An 18,907-nucleotide genomic window follows, 5' to 3' on the forward strand; every position below is an offset into this window, starting at 1 on the left:
AAGATGCTTATATTTTATTTTTTAGAGAAATATAAAATACCTCAAAAAATTTACTAAAAAGGACTAAAATCTCAAAAAATTAACTTTTAAAAAAGTAAAAGGTTAGGCGAGTTTTATATACTCCGCAACGAAATAACAGATAAAAAAGAACTGAGATCAATCAACCAGGGTTCAATTTATTATATTTAATCGTAATGAAACACTTTTTTTGGTTAATAAAGGGCTTATTCAACTTAAAGTTAAGTTATATACTGATCAATTAGAAAAACTCTCAAGATACTTACTACGTGACTTGCTTTGACCGTTTCATTTCGTTTATTGGTGAATAACTAAAATTTTTATTTTTTTGTATTAGAACGTCATAAAATCACCATAAGTACAATGAAACGGTCATGGCAAGTTACATAGTAAGTATCTCGATAGATGTTCCTTATTGATCAGTATATAATTTAACTTTAAGTTAAGTAAGTCCTTCATTGACAAAAAAAAGTGTGTTGCTTCATTATGATTAAATATAATAAACTTGACTTTGGTTGATTGATCTTAGTTCTTTTTGATCTGTTATTTTGTTGCGGAACGTATCAAACTCGCCTAACCTTTTACTTTTATCAAAGTTAATTTTTCTGATGTTATTGAAGGCGTGTTTTTGAAAAAGTTAAGAAAAATGTGTAGACATCCAAAGATAGCTGTTTGGATAGGAAACAAATTAGTGAACGTAGAAAACAGCAATTATAAAATGAAGTTTTAAACTATGAATAAACTGTTGTCTTCTCTTATTAATAGTTATTGGTTGTTGTATTCATTTTTTTATTTATTTAGCGGCAAAACTGAAATGAATTAGTCTTCGGCGCAAATTCAAATGCGTCTTCGTTGAGTGCAAAGTACTAATCTACAAGGATAAATTTAATTGTGACTTTTTTGATGAATTTTTATAATTTTTTGATTTAATGATTTTGATGCGTAAATCGCCGCCATTTTCTTATTTTTCCAATATAATCGCAACTTTGACAGAGAATTGAAAAATCTTAGGTAAAGTAATCATTGATCAACTAATAAATTTAGGATAGTCAAATATAATACGAATAAAGAAAATATAATAAGAATAATAGTATCGTACGATATTTTATGACACAACGTGCGTTATCCGAGATTTAGAGAGTGCATTTTTGCACGAGCGTGCGGTAAATCGAGGTTTACGCCAGGGCGTGTCATACTGTCATAATGTTTACCGCAATAAGTCAATAAAGTTATACCTGCAAACGTTTTGCGCATATTAAAAAAGTCACGTCGTCTAGTTGACGCAAAAAAATTGAAGTACCATGAAAAGGTACCGCTATATTAGCGCGTCCAAAATCCGAGAAAATCCGATAGCCGCTTGCAGCGTGTATAAATAAGTGCGGCTGATATGTATGGGAAGAGCTGAGCTGTGCGAGCATGCTAATATGCGCAGCGAAGAGTGCGTGGTGGGGGGAAAGAGCTGCCGCTGCTTTCGTGACGATCGGTCTGTCGAGCCGCTGTGACGGTCACCGCTCGCCGATTCACTCCCCAGTAAAATGTGTACCCGGCGAGCCTATAGAAGTATTCACTTTAAAACTTTTAAGATACTTACTACGTAACTTGCCATGATTGTTTCATTTTGTTTATTGGTGAACAACTAAAATTTTCGCTTTACGTATTTTATTATAACGTCATAAAAACACCATAAGTACATTAAAACGGTCTTGGCATGTTACGTAGTAAGTATCTTGAGAATTCTTTCTAATTGAACTGTATATAATTTAACTTTAAGTTAAGTAAGCCCTTTATTGACCAAAAAAAGTGTTTCATTACGATTAAATATAATAAATTGGACTCTGGTTGATTGATCTCAGTTCTTTTTTATCTGTTATTTCGTTGCGGAATATATCAAACTCACCTGACTTTTTACTTTTTTAAAAGTTAATTTTATTTTTTATGTTATTAAAAGGCGTGGTTTTAAAAAAGTTAAGTAAAATGTGTAGAAATCCGAAGATAGCTGTTTTGATTGGGAACGAACTAGTGAACGTAGAAGACAGCAATTATAAAACGAAGAAAACTGCTTTGAACTATAAAAAAACGAGAAAAAAAAAGAAAAAAAAAAAAGAAATCCAACCGAAGTATCTAGCAAACTAAATAAAACTGAAGACAACAAAAGATTGCCGTTATCTGTGTCTCAATTCCTACATTTTTCTGCTATCATCTGCAGTTCATAACGTTTTTTCTTCAATTGTTTTCATTTTTCTTTTTCGTTCGGAATTGAATATATCGTTATCATTTAATATAAAAGTAAATATCGTATTATGTATTACATTTTAGTACAGAATATAAATATTATGATTGTTATAATCTCACAATTTACATTATTTTATGAATGTAAATAAAAAAAAATATTTCATTAATATCATTTTTTTGTTAGATTTTGTTAATATAATTAATGCTGTCAACAAATAATTACAAAGGGTTTAAAAACATTTTATAGCACATTATAGCTAAAATCCGCTATTAAGTCACGAATTGACGAGACTTGCGGATTTTAGCAGTCTGTGCTATAAAATTTTATACGATACTCTTGACTTAAATGATTCAGCTTTACACGGCGCTTAGCGTTTACTGCGCCGTGTGAAAAAACCATTTAGGTCACACGTATCGTAATATACTATTTTAATATTCAAAATTTATTTTATTCTATAATTTTAAAGCCGGTCCTGTGTACTAGTAGCTATAACTACTTTTATAAAATGTTGGCTGTATTGAATATATTCATTTATACTCGACGGTAATTAATTGTTATGCTTTTGATTGGTTAGAATTTATCAATCTAGCAATCTGTTGGAGCATTTCAAAAATGTTTCACAAGAATTAACTACCATCGAGTGTACATTGTAACGGGGTGTAAATTCGATCAACGAATAACGCGCTAAACGACTGGATCGCGTTCCCTCGATGCGGCGGAGGACTCCTCTATGCCCGCGAAACACCTCCGTTGCATGCAGCTGTCTCTGCTGCTTCTATTTTGCTGGGTCTACGCGCCGCCTGGCGCGTGTTCGGCTGCTCAACTGCGTTAAATAAGTACTAATAAATAATGCCCGCGGAGGCGACGCACTATGGTCGATTTCAGGAAAAGTATTGTCAAAATTAAATTGCACCTCTCAGGAAAGTGCTAGGGACCTATTTTTTTTTTTTTTTTTTTTTAATGAAGGTTGTACTTCTCAGATATAGGGAAAAATATCAGAATATTGTTTTCTGATGATGTTGAGCCGGGGACCCAGGAAAAGTACGAAATTTTAAGAAAACGATATTTTAGCTACTTGTTAATGCATTAATATGCCATAAAAATACATTTTAAAATAATTGGGAATTTTTGAGACAATCATATACTATTTTTTTAATTAATGAATGATTTATTTTACCTACATAACCTAAAAATTCATCTATTTCGACCTATTGTACTAAGAAACGTGAATCCGGGACTTAAAATTATCATAAATCACGGACCTCTAATTTGATTAGCTTCGAATATTATATTCTAATAATACAGCACTATATAAACAAGAAAACATGTTATTTTAAAGTATTCTAACCTACAGGAAATTTAAATCTGAGAAGTTTCATTCTGTAACATGAAAGTATTCAAAGTTAACACACATAAAATTGTTGATAAAATAAAATATTATTATTCTCACCACATATAACGTACATAAATTGTTATATATATATATATATATATATATATATATATATATATATATATATATAATTATGTAACCTAGACTATTACATTACATGTTAACGCTATAGTATTTACACGTTATATAGTAACAATGAGCAACGAAATAATAACTCTGTGATATAAGTATTCCATTTCCAATTACTATGATAACCTTTTATTATTTCATAATAATTACATTATAGATTCTTCATCAGAATTATCATAAGCCATATTACTTTCATCATCACTTGTGTTCTGGTTTTCTTCTTCCCACTCTTCTTCGTTCATAATATGCCTATAAAATAGATTGAGGATGATATCATAATTCTGAGCCCATGACAAAATTAAATTCGTAAATAAACTTACGTTTCTTTTATATAGCTCAATGCCTGTGCATTTTGAAAGAATATGTGCTTCTTAGCTAATTTTATTTGATTGCCTATGAACATCAAAGATAGATTTGGGTCACTCATATGCACTACTCTGTTAAATACATCCGTAATTCGTGCTAATCTACTTGTCTGTCTGGAGTGTTCTGTCATATTTCTGCGATAAAACTTATGCTAAGACTCATTAGCATCTTTGGCATAGTATGCTAAAGGCATAGGAAATTGCCTGGCAATTTGACATCCATGCATTAAAATTTTATGAAGCGTCGGATTCATTCGACACCATGGATACGTATTTTAGTACAGTTGATATGTATTTATACAGAACTTTTCTAACTCGTCTAATTTAAGCTCCTTTTTGCATTTAAATAAAGTTAATATAGTTACAATATTTTGAACCAAATCTTCATTAATTTCCAATGACCTTGCACATTTTTTCGGATCTTCAAAACAACTACGAGCTATATTTCCAGTATTTGTTGTTCCATGGCCTTGTAATACTTGGTCTTCTCTAACTCCGAAATTAATGAAAACTTTTTTCTGCACATCTCTTATTCGAATTTGATATCGTTCTGAAAATCGTAGAATGTATAAATTAATAAAAAACATTAATAGCATTTATTGATTAATGAGGTAGTTGCTTAAGGCTCTAAATAACCCCGTCAAAACGATCAACATTGATTCAATGCTGATTTCAATATTGATTTCAGTCTGAAATCAGCGTTGATTCAATATTGAATCCACGTTGAATCAACATTGAATTTGTCCGAAAACGCAACGTGGATTCAGCGTTGATTTCAGACTGAATTTAGTGCTAAATTTAAAAGTTCAATCAGGGTTGAAATAAAATTGTAAAAAAAAAACCGCCAAGACGTGGGCTCGAACCCAAGACTTTTTGATTAGTAGACGAACGACTTGACCACTAAGCCATTTCGACACTTGCAATGTATATCTCATAATGTAACATACACGGAAACCTATAGGTGGCAAATAGTCTTGAAGCTGGGTACCTTCCCGAGAGCACAGAGAGGTCCAGTTGAGGGTCCAGTCCAGTATTATTATAAAAATCATTATAGAGTAGGTTAATTTTCGGTTATTTTCTATAGAATTTCGTTTATGTTACATTATGAGATATAAATGAAAGTGTCGAAATGGCTAAGTGGTCAAGTCATTCGTCTACTATTCAAAAGGTCTCGGGTTCGAGCCCAGGTTTTAGCGATATTTTTTTTACAATTATTTATTTCAACTCTGATTGAACCCTGAAATCCAGCACTGAATTCAGTCTGAAATCAACGCTGAATCCACGTTGCATTTTCGGATAAATTCAATGTTGATTCAACGTTGATTCAACGTGGATTCAATATTGAATCAACGCAGATTTCAAACTGAAATCAATATTGAAATCAGCATTGAATCAACGTTGATCGTTTTGAAGGGGAAAACAGCATGCACATAATTATTATAGACGCACCTTTTAGCGGTTATCGAATATCGCACGTTTTGAATGGCATTCTATAAGAAATGTTTAGGAGATGCTCAAATGTATTAATTTCTGCGTGCAATAATCCCAAACCATACTTCAGTGATTCAGCAACAGGAGTGAAATTATTGCCAAATTCTCCAAACTGATGAGACGTTATCTTACAAATTGGACATCTACTGGTTGCTCTATTTCTCACTATTACATTTAAATATTTGCCATCAAAAAGAGTTTGTGTAACTTCATAAGAAACGCAAATGTTTTTTCCATTGGACAGACTAAATTTATAAGAACTGAGATTCTTTATTTCATTTTCTAATCGATTGTATTCACGTATGGTCGTATCATCTGTTTCTTTTTCGAATGCAATCCTTAATGGTCGATAAAGTCTTACACTTTGAGGAATTGGATTGATCCATGATTTTCCATCAGATTTATTAGAGCTTATTTTAATGATAATGAAGCTTGTAACGAAGAGGGACTGCTCGGAAGCTTCGCTTTCATTTGTAGCATACTTACATTTTTATGACCTGAAGAACTATCGAACCCTACAGTTACAGAAAGCGTTAAATCAATCAAGTCGTTGACACTCCAATCCAAAGCAACTGCATTGCAAAGTCGCTCACTAGTTTTATTTAACATCTCCTGCATGGATACCACAATCTGTACCTCGGAAATATCGTAACCATTTGGTAGACATTCGGACAAAGCTTTGGAAATTCCTGAACAGCAGGGATAAATGGGAGCATTTCTCATTTTACAATCTTTAGATAAACTTATGTAAGAATTTTTATTCAAGTTTTGCTCTAAATAAAATGCTGCAGCTGAATCTGCTGTATGTTTCAATATATTTGACTCACACTGTTGATTATTCTCATTTTGCGTTACATTGGATAAATCAGTATCATCTACGGTGAATTTCTTTGCAAGACTTAACGCTATTTCTAAAATTTGAACATCATTTTGGGCGAAGCCACATACCTCTTGCTCGTCTATATTTAGTAGATATAGAGTAATCTGATATAGTGGTATATCTTCCACCTTTGGAACCTCTTCTGACTTTTCTTGGTCGACCTCTATTATGCTTATTTTTTCTTTTTCGTCCGCCCATCTTATGAATTATAACGATATATGATTTTATGAATAGCGCGTATGATCTTCAATAAATTTAACATATACAGGGAGTATGCCGAAGAAAAATTGATTCTAGCCTTCTGGAAGGAAAAATTTTTAAGATGAATTTTTAAATTTGCGTATCTTTTTTATAATAGAAATTTTGGCATTTCTTCGTTTTTGTCTTTTTTTTTGTGTAAAAGTAATTATATCATATCACTCACGATTTATTCTCAAAATTTTTGCACCTAATTTTAATAAAAAACATAATATATTTTTGGAAAGATGTGCATTAATTTGTCGGAATTTATGCTGTGATGAAACTGTGATCTTATTTTATTTAATTATTTTAAGTAAGTATTTATCGTATGCCACAGAAATTTATCGAAAAAATGCCACAATAATGAGTTTTATCAATATTTCAAAACTACCGTTTGAACAATTTCGTAACTGAAATAACACTTGCTTTTTAAAAATAACACTTTGTAAACAATAATACTTTGTAAAAAAAAACACCTTGTGAAAAATAACATTTGCTTGATTTTCAACTAGAATTTACATAAATATATATTCTTTAATTAGTTATGGGAAACAACGTCTTCTGTTAAAGTAGTGCATAGAGTATATAGATTTGATGCGCAATTTTTTAAAATGATTTTTCTTTTTGTAATATTTAAATAATGTCAATTTTCGATGAATATGAAATTATTATGAATGCATATAAAAATAATATAAATATTATATAATATATTTTTATGTACATTCATAATATTTCAATGATTAAAACATGACAATATTAAATATTACAAAGAGAAAAATCATTTTAGAAAATTGAGCATGAACTCTGTACACTACGATAACATTTGAAAAAATAATGACAAATAATTAAAAATAGTAACAAATAAGATCACTTATCACTACATCCATTTCCAAATAAAAATTGAATATAAATTAATAATAATCAATAATAATTAAGAAATTAAACAAAAACAAAATTCTTATAAAAAAAAAAATAATTGCAAATAATGACAGAAAAATTTATATAATTTTGACTATTAGTATTATTTGTTATATCCTAATATTTCCTATTATCTGATATTATCTATATAAAGTAATGGTAAGTGGTACTTACATCACATAGTTATTATTTCATTGCTAATTGTTACTATATAACGTGTAAATACTATAGCGTTAGCATGTAATGTAATAGTCTAGGTTAGATAATTATATATATATATATATATATATATATATATACAACAATTTATGTACGTTATATGTGGTGAGAATAATAATATTTTATTTTATCAACAATTTTATGTGTGTTAACTTTGAATACTTTCATGTTACAGAATGAAACTTCTCAGATTTAAAATTCCTGTAGGTTAGAATACTTTAAAATAACATGTTTTCTTGTTTATATAGTGCTGTATTATTAGAATATAATATTCGAAGCTAATCAAATTAGAGGTCCGTGATTTATGATAATTTTAAGTCCCGGATTCACGATTCTTAGTACAATAGGTCGAAATAGATGAATTTTTAGGTTATGTTGGTAAAACATATCATTCATTAATTAAAAAAATAGTATATGATTGTCTCAAAAATTCCCAATTATTTTAAAATGTATTTTTATGGCATATTAATGCATTAACAAGTAGCTAAAATATCGTTTTCTTAAAATTTCGTACTTTTCATGGGTGCCCCGGTTCGACATCATCAGAAAACAATATTCTGATATTTTTCCCTATATCTGAGAAGTACAATCTTCATTTAAAAAAAATTAGGTCCCTAGCACTTTCCTGAGAGGCTCAATTTGATTTTGACAATACTTTTCCTGAAATCGCCCACAGTGCGGCGGTATTCGTAGGACGGAACAGGACTCGGAAGTAAACGAGCGAGGTTTAGAAATGATGACAAATCATGTAAAATAATAAGACTAGGGTTATATTTGCTAGTCGCGAAATAAACTTGAATTTACAATTATAAAATAATAATATGCGAGTCGCCAACAACTTTGCGACTCGCCGCGACGCCGGAATAATCGCGCTTGCACGCGTATATCGTCGTGAAGGTCGCGCGCGCCGGAGCACCCTCGTACGGGTGATACACACTCGCACATACACTCTATCTCTCATGCACTGCGCATCCCGGACAGGCTGCGAGACTTGACCACTGCGCTGGACCGCTAGGCAGGGGTTCAGGATCTCCGTATTCCGCGTCGCACTCACACACTTCAAACTGCTGGACACAGCACAGCACTCCGGATCGCCAAAGTGTACGAATTGTCCGAGCGAAGTCGGGTGTTTCTTCTGATGGCCGAGAGCTATCTGAGCGCGCACCTGAAGGATTAGCCCGCGCGCTCGCTCTTTCTATCTCACTCGCGCCTATTGCCGAATCCGTACGTGTTTATTATTGCGCGCGCGACTCTACGCTGTTTCGGCACGGCGCAGCGGTACTCATACCGCTACGAGTTGGCTGTGGTGCTCAACTCGTTAAAACATCTGATATTTAACAGTATATTCAATAATGACACGTCAAATAATTCAATATCATTTCAATTAATTTGTAAATCGCGAGCGAAGCGAGAGTTTTTTGCTGGTATTATATTAATATTTTGTTTTCAACTATCAATTTTAAGTTTTTCTAATGATAGAAATAGTGGGTAATGATCTGTAATATTACTCAGTAACTTGTCGGTTTTTGTTTTGATTGTAGAGGTTTTAATAAAGATATTATCAATGCATGAACCCGTATCCATGGAGTGTGAAGGTCTAGTTATCGTTTGAAATCCTGGTGAGAAACCTATTTCTATAAATTTGTTTAAGAATTCTTGTCCTATCTGATCCTGTTTTAAGATATCGATATTGAAATCGCCTATCAAATCTTTCAAGAACTTTTTTAAACATAAAGTAAATTCTGATTTCGTTAAATCATGCTATCTGTATAGTGCGGACATCTGAAGAGTGCTATTTTTATCAATTTGAAATATGCTATGTAAAATTTTTAGCTTTCCAATTTGAATTGTTTCTGTATATTCTGTTAGGGCATCATATATATACATTACAACTTCATCGCACTGATTTATCAAGCTATTGTTATAATATATTTTGTATCCAGTAATAGAAAAGTATCTGTAAAATTCTTGAACCCGAGTCTCCGTATAAACTGTTACGAAAGGTTTAATGTCAAGGCTATCAATTAGAATTCGTAGACTATCAAAATTCGCGTTTAAGCTTCTAATGTTAATATACATAATATTTTCTGTATCAATTTGACCTTGAAATGACCTTTAAGAGCAGGTCAAATTTGAGGTTACCGTTACGCACCCCCTCGATATCGTACAACTTATATCTACGATTTTTTCGATTCTGGCGTTGCCAGAGGAATTACGCAGGTGAATCTTGTTGAACTGGCTGCATGACTTCGAGATGACCTTCGCTATCCAAAACAAAAATATCACTCTGAACGTAAAATTTCCCGCTCTTTCCATTCCCCCAATAAAAAGATAGGGTTTCTATTTAGAAAATCAAAGTTGACCTTGATATGACCTTGAAAATCAAGTTCAAGGTCAAATACAAGGTCATCATCAGACTTTCTCCTCGATATCCTACAACTTTTGTCTCTACCATTTTTTCGATTAGGGCTGTCCCTAACGAGTTATCACCGGTGCCCGTTTAAATTGGGTCACCCTGTATATATGTATATATATATATATATATATATATATATATATATATATAAAGATTAAAAAAAATGTTTTAATCGAATTAGTGAAAAAATTAAAAGTTTGGAGTTCACAACCAGATTTTCAGTGTTATCATCCGAACAGTAACGACTGTAGAGGAAATCATTATATTATTTTTTCAAGAATTTTCAGAGAAAGAAGATGTTCCAAATTTTGTGCAGAGATATGTACAGAAATCTCTGCAGATTATTTTCGTAAGAGTATATACATTAAATCATATTGTATCCACATGTATTATTATTGTTTTTTCAAATCTGTTTTAACAGGGGAGATGTGCCCAGTATGGATACCCTTAGGTATTTTGGGCATAACTTTTAAACCAGGCATTGAATATTCGGATCCAAAATTTCTGCGTGTTCTCTAGTCCATTTTCTATGAGGAAATGGACGGACGCCCTCAAGTGATGTATTTACCTAGACATACAAAATTACGGAGAGCATCACCTAGATCTCGGCATCGGCCACCCCGTACACGTAGACACCGCCCTTGAGTGATGTATTTACCTAGACATAAAAAATTACGGAGAGCACCACCCAGACCTCGTCATCGGCCACCCCGCACACCTAGACGCCGTCCGCGTATGATGTATTTACCTAGACACCAAAAACCATGAAGCGCACCATCTAGACCTCGTCATCGGCTACCCTGTACACCTAGACGCCACCTTCGAATTCTTTCTACACCTAGACACAAAAAACCACGAAGCGCACCAACTAGACCTCGTCATTGTTCACCCCGTATACCTAGACATTGCCCTCGAGTGATGTATTCACCTTGGCATAAAAAATTACGGAGAGCAGTACCTAGACCTCGTCATCGGCCACTCCGTACACCGAGACACCGCCCTCGAATTATTTCTACAGCTAGACTCTAAAAACTACATGTGAGCGAGCATGCAGAAAATCGATGAGAAAGCAATATCCATCTGTGTATAGCTGTGCGGCCAACATCATGGTCCTAACACTTGTTGCGGCTAACATAACGGTCCTAACATTTTTTGATTTAATTTGAGCATTTTGTGAATGACACACTCGTGTATTATATCAAAGGTAGCTGTTTTTATCAATATTTTTGTTGAAAATTATAGTTTTGTATAATAAAACATGATATAAGTCAAAATATATTAGAGACAACAAAAAAACGCATTTATTTTTTTGTAATGCAAAATGCGAACCCCAACATAGAAGTAAATAGTAGCGCGGGCGTCGCGGCTTCGTCTGCTTCTGAAACTCGCCTTCGTGGCGCTGCCGCGCCACTTGATATGTCGCTGAGAAAACCGTGAAAATGCGATTTTTTAAAATTTTTCAAGGTTTTCTCGGCGACATATTATGATAATAACTTGAAACTTTGCACAATGATGGATTACATTTCGAAGGGCAAGTAACTCGTAGTTTTTTGTAATTTTGCATTATTTAAGTCTTATAAGTAAATTAATTATTTTTTCGTCTGCTATTTTGTGACGCGAATTTTGAATTTTTAATCGATTATGAGACCCCTTGTAGCGACTTTGACTGGCCCCGTCCATTTCCTCATAGAAAATGAACTAGAGAACACGTAGAAATTTTGGATTCAAATATTCAATGCGTCGTTTAAAAGTTATGCCCCAAATACCTAAGGGTATCCGTATTGGGCACATCTCCCCTATTAAAACAGATTTTAAAAAAAGTAATAAATGTGGATACAATATGATTTCATATATATATACCCTTATGAAAATAATATTCAGAGATATGTGCATAGACCTCTGCAGAGATTTCTGCACATATCTCTGCACAAAATTTGGAACTTCTTCTGTTTATTGTCTGAAAATTCTTGAAAAATAATATAATGAGCTCCTCTACAGTCGTTACTGTTCGGATGATAACACTGAAAATCTGGTCGTGAACTCCAAACTTTTAATTTTTTCACTAATTCGATTAAAACATTTTTTTTAATCTTTATATATAAAAATGTTGGTGTTCATGACCTGAGTTTTAGTGTTATCATTCGAACAGTAACACCGGTAGAGGCACTTATTATGTTTTTTTTTTAGCTTTTAAGAATATTCTGGATATTAAAAGGATATAGTTTTAATTTTGTTCAGAGATCAGTGCAGAGATCTATGCACAGATCTCTGTATATTATTTTCGTAAGGGTTATTATAATATAATGCAAAAAGATACATAGACAAATAGAAATGGAACATAGGGGACAAAAAATAGTTACATAGATCAAAATTGTTATAAAGGCCATCATAATTTAAACGAACTAAAGTCCCTTAAAAAGGTATTATCAGAGAATGACAGAGAGCCAGTTTGCTAAAATGAAAGATAAACATTAATTTATTCTGAAAATTATTAAAATAAGTGTTGTGTATGTATAGAGTAAACTTAAAGAAAGTGCAAAGATGTTTACCTAAAGATAGGTTTATTTAGAATGGGGTATTATTTACAATCAATAATATGAAGTTGCATGAAAAACAATCTCAACACTTAAAGTTGGTAAAAATTTTAAAATTAAAGATTCTTGAGTTGACGTAGCTTGTATAGTCGGTGATTCTTTAAACGACGCAGTCTGAGAAGTCGAAGGAGTCGTATATGATGGTGTTGTTACTATAGTATTTACTTCTTGTTGTGCACTCATAGATCTTGGAGTTACGTTATTTTTGTAAAATCGAGTACGACGTTGTGTGCTTGTAGTGGAAAGCGTTGTCAAATTAGCACCAATTTTATTTTCAAAAAATGTTATTCTTTCTGGTTTCTTTCTTGTTACTTCCCCTTCTTCTGATTTCTTTGTAATAGCACAAATTTGATCGACGTGTCGTTTATACTTTTTATCCATGTAACTGATTTCATGATGTAGATCCTAGACGAGATTTAATTTGTCCTGGAATCCATTTACCTAATTTTGGATTACCGGAAAGAAAATAAACATGTTCAAGTGGTTTGAATTCTCGGTACGTATTGAGAAAATCAGCTTGATGTTTCTCAGAAATCTTCTCGTTGATAGGTTCGGGTCGAACAAGATCTAATTGTGTGTGAATGTTTCGTTTTAAAAATGATAAAGCAGGTGGTTGTCCTGTAGTTAAATGAGAAGCTTTTCTATATTTTCTCTAGAACTCATTCAAGTTCCGTTGCAACGAACCTTGTGTTATATCCATTTTAAGTAAGGCTCTTTTTGTTGGACCCACGCATTTTCTGCTTGACCATTTGTCGAAGGGAGACAATGAGCAGTAAGTTTGTGATATTTCACTCCACTTTTGTGGGCGTGGGTTCGAATCCCACTTCTGACACCAAAATATTGTGTATGTCTAGAGTAAATTTGAAGAAAGTGCAAAGATGTTTACTCAAAGATAGGTTTATTTAGAATGACAGTTACTATTTACAATCAATAATAAGAAGTTGCATGAAAAAAAATAGAACTTAAAAAGAACGTTAATTGAAATATACTACAATAAGATTAATGTTTTTAATAAATATATATAGTGTATAATTATAAGTTTTTAATAAGGATGTATAACTGTTTAGAGCATTTGTAAATAAGCTATATAAACACTTAATTTAAAATAATGAACTTATCTGTATAAGTCTATAATAAAAATGCGTACTTGGGGAGTATTCTAGCGTATAAAATTCAACTTACTCAACCTTACTCAAATAAAGTACAAGTAACAAAAAAATATAATACAAATAAAATTCAAGCAAGTACACTTAATAAATCTTTTTTTTTTCTAATATTATATAAGACAAAGATGTTTAAACTATTTAATCTTGAAATGTAAATGATGCAAATTCACATTTATAGTTCAGGCGCATGCGCGATAATAATTTGTCTGAAGCCCTATACTAATCAATGATACGTAAATACAAGTTATAATATAGAATAACAAATATAAAAATAACAAATCTGTAAACAAATTGTTTACTTTGCTCGACGGATAAATGACGTATAGATAACGCGGATAAATGAGCCATAAAAAAGCAATTGATTATAGACATGTCTTTTAAAAAAAAGTAACATCGCAACATTGAGATTTGTTTTTTAAATAACCTAAAACCAAAACAATATAAAGGGAATAAGAAAAATAAAAATCGTATTTAATAACATATTTGATGAAATAAATAATTTTATTCATTAATTTCTTAATATTATAATGAAAAATTCAAATCCAATAGAAGTGCCAACTATTTTTCAGCCACGAAAGTGTCGATCTCATGTATTTTCACCTAGCGAAGAACAGTCAATTAGTGAACAACTCACTAATTCACAAAAAATTGATATTACAGGTATATGATGCATTGAAAAAACATCAACCAATTTTAATGTTTTCTTTATAGTAATTTCCCAATTAAACACAAATAAGTAGTATGATTTTTAAACTTAAACCGTATCTTATTTATTAGAATGTGCTTTTTTTTATTGAGTTACAGTTACTGTAATATAGTATTGAGATATAAAATAATTAATTATAAAATTAATATTTGCTTAGCTCATAAATACATACATCGATGTGAGCATATGTTTTTAAAAAATGTGTCTATAAAATGAATGATCAGGCTTTGTAAATAATATGATATATTTATCAAGCTTTCATAAATTTCAAATAATAATTGATTAAATAATGTTTCAAATTTCTAAAAAAATCGTCATAGCTAATTGGTACACAATATACTATTTTGCCCGTACTTTAAAAAGTTAATATATACATATATACTATACATTTATAGTGTATATATCATATGTGTGTGTATATATATGAGTGATTCTACGAGAAGTCGGACCCCTGGTAGAAGTTTTTTTAAATTGCAAGAATTAAAAATGAATAACGACAAATAATGAAAAATACTAACGAACAATAAGCGACAATGAACAATAAAATTAAATAAAAATAAATAATGATAAATAATAGAAAATAATATTAAATACTGGTAGTCCAAATTGAGACAAATTTATTTATCATTAATTGTCATTATTTGTTTTTTTTTAATTATTTTTAAATGAATTTGTCAGTATTTATCATTATTTGTAATTATTTTTTAAAACGTATTTCTAACAAAGTCAATTTTTTTATATTTTTGTGTATTTAAAAAAAATCGCCTAAGCCTGGACTGGAACCCCAGAGCTTTAGATTGGTAAACTTACAACTTGACCACTTAGCCATTGTATGACTTGATATGTAAATCTCAAAACGTAATAGGTATATGTAGTCATGTACATACTATGTATATATACTTATATATGGAATAACTATTACATTAAATTGCGCTAGTACATACATCGTTTTAGGGTGCCATCCCACGCGTTGCAAAAAATTTCACGGAACGACAAAACCGCAACAGATTTGAAATCTGTAATGGCGGCATGGCGCGTGCTTCGTTCTCCGTTGCGTTGCGTTTTCCAAAGTGGCTATTCCCATGGTTGCTAAAAAAAACAAAGAGTATTGCAGTAATTCCAGTGATATATTTTATTGTAAATTTAGGTAAATATAATTTTACTCTGTTTTAAATTTATAAAGATGTCTTTATACAACTTATTTTAATTATTTTTCAGAAGTATTTTGAGAAATTTGCATGATTTATAACCAAAAGTGAGGTTAGAGTGCCGTTCCGTTAAAAAAAAGTGCTCCATGGGACTGGAGTCTCGATTTTTTCCCACGCAATTAATTGGCGCTAATTTTTAAAAACATTGTTTATGTTAATAATTTATTAATTTATTACACATAACGATGAAGTCAGATACTTACTTATATTTAATTTTAAGAAGATATAAGAGATTCTTGAAAAGTGTTCATACACCTTGGCAAGCTAAAAGTGAAAGTGACAAAATTACAAAAATGTAGTGTTAATACCTTTTGTTAAAAAGAAAGGAAGAACAAGCTGTACGACAATTTTGGGTTCGACCTATCTTAAGAGAAAAGCGTCGAATTTTACAAGGACTAAGTAACAATTTAATTGTGGAAATGCGTAATATTGATCTAGAAAAGTACTTCGATTTTTTAAGAATGGACGTGGAAACCTTTGCTGAATTACTTACTCTTTTGGAACCACACATTTTAAAACAAACTGCTGTACGAAGGCCTATACCAGCCAAAACACGTTTGGAAATATGTCTAAGATACCTTGCATCAGGAGATAATTTATCATCACTTAGTTATGCCTTTCGAGTAGCACAAAATACTATTTCCAAAATCATTGCAGAAACATGTCAAGCTATTTGGGATGTACTTGCTGAACGAGTTTTCCCCACGCTAACTGAAGAAATGTGGCGACAGAAAGCTGCTGAATTTGAAGAGCTGACAACTCATCCAAATTGCATTGGTTGTATAGATGAAAAGCATGTTACAGTGCAGGTATATTTAAACAATTTATTATATTTTATTGATTTATTGTAATATAATAACTATTACATACTTGAATGTTTTAATTTAGGCCCCACTAAATAGTGGTTCAACTTACTACAATTACAAAGGTCAACATAGTATTGTTTTGATGGCAATCACAGATGCAAATGGATTATTCACCATCGTTGATATAGGAGCAGCAGGTCGATGTAGTGATGGAGGAATTTGAATGCATAGTGAGGTTGGTCAAGCATTGAGTAACTCTGAATTGAATTTACCTGCACCGAGACCATTAGAAGTCAATGGACCATCACTTCCGTACGTTCTATTGGGCAATGAGGCTTTTGCATGATGAGACCATATCCAAGAAGATGGAATTTAGATTTTTCAAGAAAAGTATTTAATTGTCGATTAAGCAGAGCTCGAAGAACTGTTGAATGTGCTTTTGGAGTACTGGCAGCTCGATGGAGAGTATATAGAAAATATATACTTGCTACGATTGAACATTCCATTCAAATCATTTAAGCCACAGTATGCTTACATAATTATTTAATGGCTAAGGAATTAACAAAAATATCTGAAGATCGACAGTATTCACTGCGATCCACTGATGACATACCTGCTAACAATCAATTTCGAGATTTTCAAGATGCAGAAGCTCCAAGAAATTATAATAATAATGCAACGCAAATAAGAGATCAATTTAAAAATTATTTTATGACTTCAGGTGCCTTGATTGGCAGTGGCAGAAGGCTCTGCGCAATAACTTTTAAATCTGTATATATTGTATTTAAATTTGTATTCATTTTATAATATAATTGTATTATATTGATAAAAATATTCTGAATATAGATGAACGTTTGAAACTATACATTTTACTAGCTACAGTAACATAAGTAGAAGGAATAACATATTTTGGAATATTTTCTTTGAGTCTCCCCATTCTCCAAATCCTCTGCATCATTGACCAATGTTAAAAACTTAATTTTTAATCTTGCTCTTGTTTGATAAGATAATCTACGTAGACTTGCTCCTAAACGCATGAGAAAGCTATCTACTTCATCAGCTTCTTTTGAATCCCTCTGCAGCATTTTGACCAGGAGATTTTCAATATCAGAAGTTTCTTCCTGAAAAAAAAATATAATGAAATATTTTAAGATTTTATCAGATGAGCCTTATTTTTGTAGTATAGGTAAAAAATACTATTCATTTTTTGAGGTACATGGTGTTGTATTAGCTGAGGATCCAATATTTTGACTGTTCAATGACAATACTTGTAGAGAAAAAGTTTTATTAGTATGACTTGCAGTTGGTGGTATTGGTTGTGGCGTAGTGGTTAATTGTTTTTCATTTTCTTCCTCATTGTCCACTAACTCAGGTTGTGGATTTATCTCATTAAAGGCATTTTTCTTGTAAGCCTCTGTGCACAATGCAGGCTTTGAAATACTTGTTTGTTTTTTCTTTGATATTTTTAAACTAGAAATTGTCCTAAAAACAAATTAAAATGTAATTATGTAATTTTATACCTGATGTGAAATTATTAATATTGACAAATCATTTACGTTTTATAAGTTATAATTCGTTTAAAAAAATTCATTAATGAATAAAAACGAAAAGAAGGAACAGCACATGTCGTTGCAGATAAGCCACTCTTAGCTGCAGTATACTGATCAGCAAGAAACTTCCTACGAGCTTTCAGGTAATTGTCTTTCAAATAATTCCACTGCTTCTCTACACACTCGGGTGTAAATTGTTGTCCTGTTATATTAATGTTAATGAAATAAATATTCAAAATAAAATTAAAACCATTTATTATTATTAGTTCACCTCCAAAGTTGTTACTAATGATTTTTCATAAATCCTGCTTTTTTAATTTAGATCTTTCTATAGTAGGTAACCTGAAGTCATACAATGGTGGTTTGGATTGTACCAAACTGATCAATTGCTCATCGTATTTTCCACATGAAAAATTTCTTGAGCATTTATTGGAATAAACATAACCTTAAATCTTTCATATTGATATTAGTCCTTGTGTCATACACTGATTTTAAAGAGGATTACAGATTTTAATCAATTTTCAAACGGTTTACACAATTGACGGTCAATTAGAGTTATACAAGCACGACATACG

General features: G+C 31.5%; 1 protein-coding gene and 1 long non-coding RNA gene across 16 annotated transcripts in view; one reads left to right on the forward strand and one right to left on the reverse strand.

The window, feature by feature from the left end:
* LOC107981432 (putative thiamine transporter SLC35F3) overlaps positions 1-18,907 on the forward strand; it is a 671,722-nt gene that overhangs the window by 81,091 nt on the left and 571,724 nt on the right. For 7 of the 15 annotated variants that reach the window (XR_004345268.1, XR_004345269.1, XM_032601907.1 and 4 more), the window contains exon 1: positions 14,236-14,722. The exons of 1 other annotated variant lie outside the window; for it this stretch is intronic. Coding sequence is in view for 9 of the 14 variants with exons in the window: in XM_031928085.2 (XP_031783945.1) it covers positions 14,590-14,722 (133 nt within the window). In the remaining 5 variants the exon portion in view is untranslated. 7 more of the 15 variants (XR_004227324.2, XM_031928081.2, XM_032601908.1 and 4 more) reach the window with 6 other exon arrangements.
* On the reverse strand, positions 3,882-6,806 carry LOC116417042. The gene is made up of 3 exons (XR_004227325.1): positions 5,588-6,806; positions 4,094-4,688; positions 3,882-4,022 (listed from the first exon to the last, which is right to left on the reverse strand). It is a non-coding gene; the product is annotated as an uncharacterized LOC116417042 (long non-coding RNA).

Source organism: Nasonia vitripennis (assembly GCF_009193385.2).
Source record: "Nasonia vitripennis strain AsymCx chromosome 4 unlocalized genomic scaffold, Nvit_psr_1.1 chr4_random0003, whole genome shotgun sequence".
Classification (NCBI taxonomy): Eukaryota; Metazoa; Arthropoda; class Insecta; order Hymenoptera; family Pteromalidae; genus Nasonia; species Nasonia vitripennis.